This window comes from Lissotriton helveticus, chromosome 5_1 (genome assembly GCF_964261635.1).
Source record: "Lissotriton helveticus chromosome 5_1, aLisHel1.1, whole genome shotgun sequence".
Taxonomy (NCBI): Eukaryota; Metazoa; Chordata; class Amphibia; order Caudata; family Salamandridae; genus Lissotriton; species Lissotriton helveticus.
This window is the reverse complement of record NC_136065.1, coordinates 1,375,634,985-1,375,640,984: the sequence shown is the minus strand read 5'-3', so window position 1 is coordinate 1,375,640,984 and position 6,000 is coordinate 1,375,634,985. Positions and strand designations below refer to the sequence as shown.

The 6,000-nt window shown below is 46.8% G+C and overlaps 1 protein-coding gene across 2 annotated transcripts in view; it reads right to left on the bottom strand.

Annotated features, from left to right (window-relative positions):
• Positions 1-390: 390 nt before the first annotated feature.
• MICAL1 (microtubule associated monooxygenase, calponin and LIM domain containing 1) overlaps positions 391-6,000 on the bottom strand; it is a 360,133-nt gene continuing 354,523 nt past the window's right edge. For both annotated transcript variants that reach the window (XM_078644322.1, XM_078644321.1), the window contains exon 24: positions 391-2,104. In XM_078644322.1, coding sequence (XP_078500448.1) covers positions 1,956-2,104 — 149 coding nt within the window. In that variant the 3' untranslated portion in view covers positions 391-1,955. The remainder of the gene's footprint in view (positions 2,105-6,000) is intronic.

Genomic DNA, 6,000 nt, shown 5'->3' with positions numbered 1-6,000 from the left:
TCAGTGAGGCATGCAGTGATGGCGTTACGTGGCTGGAGGGGTAGGCAATGATGATTTGACGTGGCATGTGGGGCAGGCAATGATGGCTGGGCTAGTGAGGCATGCAGTGATGTGAGGCATGCAGTGATATCACACATGCAGTAATGGATGAACCAGTGAGACATGCAGTGATGTCACTGCAGAACGGATGCAGTGTGGTGTAAATATTAGTTTTGGTGTAGTGTACAGTAATATGGGCAAGCACATCTATGACCTCTGACGGTAGGGGCGGGGTATTGCTACATTACCAAGGATTTTATCTGTAGACAAATTCACATCACGTTTGTCTGTATTCCTAGGGCCCAGCTCTCCTCCTTTAACCTTTAATATTACAGACAAAAATAAACAAGGTTTAATCTATAATCAATACTCTTTATTGGAAAACTTAAAACTTTGCACGTCTATGACACTGAAATATGCTACCAACAAAAGCGCTTGCGAGTGTAAATTTAAAAAAAAGTGCTGCGAGAAATAGATGGATCCTAAAAAACGTAAGAGGACCCCCCTGAGAAGGAAGAGGCGTCTGAGCGGGAAAGGAGCAGCTTTGGAGAGGGAACAGGCTCAGGGAAGTGGTCCTCAGAATGGCAGTAGTAACGGGCTCCCAGGACGCTGCTAGGATTCCAGGCTGACACTGTTTCAGTCACAAATGGCACACGGGTATTGGGGGGGAGGGTTGCGGAACCTAATACGATACCGGAAGAAGAGAAGATGCCGCTGGATAGGATGTAGCTCTGAGAAGGATGAAGCTGAGGAGAGCAGGGGTCGAAGGGGGTTTGGGGAGGGGAAGTGGGAGAGTAGGGGGGTACTACAAGAAAAAGGACACTGGGAAAAGGAGTGACTCAGTGCAAGGGCAAAAAAGTGAAAAGATGCAGCTTGGACGTGCCTTGAGGCAAAAAGGAATGACTTGGAGGAGGTGAAGAAGCCATGGAGAAGATTGCAGAGCCAAGAGGGGGCGAAGAAGCCATGGAGAAGATTGCAGAGCCAAGAGGGGGAAGAAGAGGAACCAAGAGGTGGAGGCAATTGTGGGTAGGTGGTCTATGCTGTGACATGTACCAGTAAACCAACATGGCCAGTTTTATACTTATCAGTGCCTTCGTTTTCTTGGTGAGAGCCTCGAAATGAGGCAGTATGCACCTGTGTCCCTCTATTAGTCAAGCCTTCCATGGCGGGCGTGTGGCACAGCAAAGCTGTACCACTGACCACAAGCAGAGAAGGCAATTGATTTCTTTGGGTGGTGGGCAAGGCCATTAAAATCTCCATGCAGTAAATCGACAAGGGCACCTGAGAGTATGGCGCAAATTCAACCCCCCTCCTTTTGACAGTAGACTAGGGCACAGCCGTAAGAAAGAGGTTTCAGGCCGCCTCCAATGTGCAGGTCTTCTGGCATCAGAGACCACATAACACAACACATGGGCTCTTGGCATCGAGCCAGGCCCCTCCGTTTCACAACAAGGACTCTTGGCATCAAAGCAGGAATACTGGCATCAAGAGCCTCCTACATGGTGCCCAGAGATTTTGGCATCATGGTATGCAGCTAGAATACTCTTTCGTGAGGCACTCCTGCCTTCAAAACTCATGCTCTTGTATCAAGAGAGGCTGCCTCGCAATACATCACTGCAAGAAATTCAGGCATCTCCCAATGGGTGGTATTCGCTTTGAAGCAGGCCACCCTGTACCTTAACGGGCCCACACTATCTTTGGTTTTAAATGGGCTCCAGGAATCGGGCCAGACCCTCCTGGTATCCCCAAAAATGGGGCTCATGAAGTTGCTGTGCAGGACACAGGTTGCTGACCAGAGAACAATGCTTCCGGCATCAGAACAGGGTCCACTGGCAGAAGAAAAAGGGCTGTTTGCATGAAGACAGCCTAGCATCATGACCAAGGCCTAGTCACTGGCTTCCTGGTTTATAGGCGGGTTAGTGCATCTTCCGCAGTTGCTGCGTTGTATCATACAGCCGCTTCTCTTCCAGAAAAGTGATCAGTGCATTTCGTTTGTCCACAACCTCCAGCATCATCTTCAGAATTTGGGCCTCTTCTGCTCGGTCCTTTGGGGTCTTTAACTTACCTGTAAACAAAGAAAAATTCGAAATGAGGCACATTGACAGGACTTCTTCAAATACAGAAACCAATGTCTCGCTCCAGAACATACAACCAGCTTGGAATCTTTGCAAGAGTGAGAGCACGTCTGTTGCAAACCAGCTGAGAGTTTTTCCTCCCATCATCCCTAATTTTGGGAATATATTTACAAGGAGCTAGCGCTGCTGCAGCATACTTTTTTTTGGCACAGTGCTGATGAATCAGTGCTCCACATTTACAATCTGATGCATTAGGCCCAATGCGTCAGATTGTTGAGGCCTGAGTCACATTATAGCTATGCCAGTTATAACGTATGCAGGGTAGGCATTCCCACGTTGAAAGCCACGTAGAACTGACGCAGTGAAATTTACAACTTTTTACTGTGCCACTCTACGACTTGACTATATCAAAAACCCTACGCCTTCGCTAAATAGGCTTAAGGATTGACGCAGGCCTTTTAAAATGTGTTCTGATGCATTGTGGAGTTGCATCAGTCTTACAACCAACACCAGCAGTGTGTCACTTTAGAACCAAAATATGCATCAGAATTTCGGACGCATCCATGAATCCTTGCGCCACGGAGCACTGTATTGTAAATACAGCACATCCATGGCGATATTAGAGCATTTGCGGCCGGTGCAAGAAATCCGACGCATCGATGTGTCAGTTCTTGTAAATATGACCCCTATTTTCTTTTCTGTTTCTCACAATGACTTAACAGACAAGGCACCCCTTTCATGCCACCATGATTTTGCCAGGAAGGACTAAAGCTCATTTCCTACCCATAAAAGTTCAGTTAGAATGAGGCCTTGTTATATTCTATGATTCATTTCATTTAGAATGTTTATGCTGTTTTGCTTCTCTGTGGTACTTAGAATGTTTGGGGAGATTCTGTGAAGGGATTCGAAGTTAGGCAGTTGTTGCCGAGCTTCTGATCCAGGCTGGTGTGTGGGAATGATGCTGCGAAGAACTTATAATAAAAAGAAGATTCCTTTTTATAACCGGCTTAAGCTGATTTATTGAAGAACCCTTGTAACGGGCCTCCTTGCAACAGTGTGATACCTTACTTTATGTAACGCACCAGCACCCCTGTGCATGCGCCTCCAGTAGGCACTGAAGGGATGGGCATATTCAACTCTATCTTACCTTTCATGCCCAGATCTGCAGGTGTGGTGACCTTCAAAGGACGGGTTTAGCTACTTAACCCCGAGTTTTGCTCGCCAACCTATTGACCTCTTGTAGTATATCTCCCCCCTGCCTTTGATTACCCACATTTTACCCACTTTTTTCAAAGATTATGTTGTTTTTTTCTGGGCTTGAAGATACGAAATATGGTAATGAGGTTAGTAATTTGACAGCCACATGCTGATGAACAGAAAATGTCCCTTCCTGTACTAAAGCAATCCTGGCTTCAACACAGGCACCCTTGCACCATGGCACAAAGGTGCACTCGGTATGTCAGCGCAGGGAGAGGGTCGGAATGCCCCATCTCAGTAGACATGGCGCACTCCTGCTGTCTCCCTGTCACAAGGCACAGCGAGTTGTCGAGCTGCGTTGAGTGACTTGTTAATAAATGTGCCCCTCAGAATGCTTTTGGTTGTCCCTGGGAGGGTTACATTAGACAACAACTTTTATTTTAATATGGGTAAAGTTCGCTATTTTTACACTGTTGGCAAGCTTAAATTATGTCTTAAAGTGCTTGCTCAAAAGTCATGCACATAGCTACATACGGTGTGGTGACGCTTTGAGGTATTTTTCAATAAATGAGAGCGTTAACCATCAAACCCATTGTGCCCAGATTTTTCAGGTCAGTATGACTTATTACCCCAAATATTCTATCTGGATGTTGCTACTACTTTAAGGCAGCCATTTTTACATCGCCCTATTACATGAAATGCTTTATTCTAGGGCTTTTCACAACCAAAGGCGTCTCTCCCATAGTGCGGCTAGTCCCAAGCACTGTCCCTGTGTGCTAAATTCTTGTCTATGAGGAGGGAGGTGTTCGGCCTCTTTTGGCCGACAGGCGAGCGAGCACCTCAGATCTTTGACCCAAGCAGGTATGAACAGTGCCCTGATTAAACTGGCCTATTTAACTGGGGGATCAGGCCTCTAGAACTGAGCCAGGCACTGAGCAGATATTAAACTGTACTTGGACTGTCACCATGCCACACCCATGACTGCCTCATTTGGGGGACTAATGTTCCATTAACTTTGGTCGGCGACTTCAAGCAACAGACTAATTAAGCCTCCTTGGCAGCTTAGAGCAGCCCTACAACCTGACCAGCTCTTCAGACTAAGAGTAGCCTGTTTAGTACAGGCTTGCTTATTAGTGTTATTTCATGACACAAGCATGCATTGGAAGTTGGCCATGCTCCAGCTCCCTTTAAGCTGTGTTGGAAGACCACCACTCCCACAGAATACTTGCATGCTCGCTGTTGCTGCCTCAGGTGTATGTAATGTTCTGGGGGGAGCCAGGAAAGGAGACAGAGAGGTCAGTGAGCCGGCTTCATGGGAGTCCTCAGACATTTTTCCGGGGGGGGGGGGGGGGGTCGCATAATGAAATTGTTTTCCAAATTGCACCGACTGCATAATACTGGCAGCACAATCTTTACATTTTCGTAAAGGGCAAGTAAAAAAATGTGTGGGGGGGGGCGGGCGGGGGAAGCAGGGAAGCAGGCACACCTCCCACCTCCCCTGTAGGCGCTCATGGTTAACTTGAGAAAGTGTGTCTCCAAAACCACTTTTGACAAATCTGTGTCTCACCCCGACGCTGAATGATGAAGTGAAAGGAGCTCATTTGTGTCAGTATTTATAAAGCGCAGCTTAACTGCATGGTGCTAAGAGTTGTGACCTAGGAAGACAGAATTGTTGCAATCGAACAGCTATCTCAAAAACAGGCTTTCCGTTGATTTCTAAAGGTGTGAGAGCACAGAGGAAGAGAATCCCACAGTTCAGCTGCAGTCCCTGAAAAGGACCTCCCTCCAGCTGTGAGGGCCACCTGAGGACTCCTCAGTGAGGCAGATCTAAGCTTGCCGGAGTGGAGGGGAGGACCAAATATAGAGTATACAACTTTACGCAAAGCAGGAGAGATGTAAACTAGGAGTGGCCAGAATGTTTCATTCCTCTCATGGAATTAGCGTAATTTGGTGACTGAGTTACTCTTATAATGTGGAGTTGCACCCAAACTCTACCAATCTCCCAGTGGTAAAATGATTTCCTGTGAGGTTCCAGAAATGAGAACACGAGCAAGATTTGGCGTCGCCTAGCTTTATTTTGGAACACAGGTGGTCCGGGTGAGAGGGATGCTTCTCAAGTATATTTGCTGCAGCTCGTGTAGATTTTCTATTTGAGTGGCAGCAAAATCAGCTCGAATGGCAGCGCACTCTAGCCCAGTTTTTGCTGATTTTTCAGCGCTACTGGCGCTAAATTGAGGCACAAGCAGCGCGGCATGCATATTTTCGTCTGTTGGCGGAACTCTGGAATATCATGGAATTTTTACCTAACTCCGCTGGTTCCTCCATCCCTAATTTAAACATGATCCACTTTTCCACCAAGATAGGAATTGCAGAATTAGGCAGAAATGCCCCCTAGTTCCCAGGATCTGTAATGAGTCTACAGCAGTACTTTTTTACCAGTTTGTTTACATAACTTTGGCTGGAACACCTAAGTAAATGCTGTTCCCGTAATCTAGACATGACTGAACCAGTGCCAGCAAGGTCCAGGACACTACAAAATAGCTGGGGCGACATTACTCAAGAACCGCAGACACACATGGTACTCCAACATATCTATGTCATGGGGAACGACAGGGAGTGACTAAGCTACTAATTGAAGGTACTGAGTGACAAATCACAAACTCTTGGGAAATCTGCATATTGGGATTAT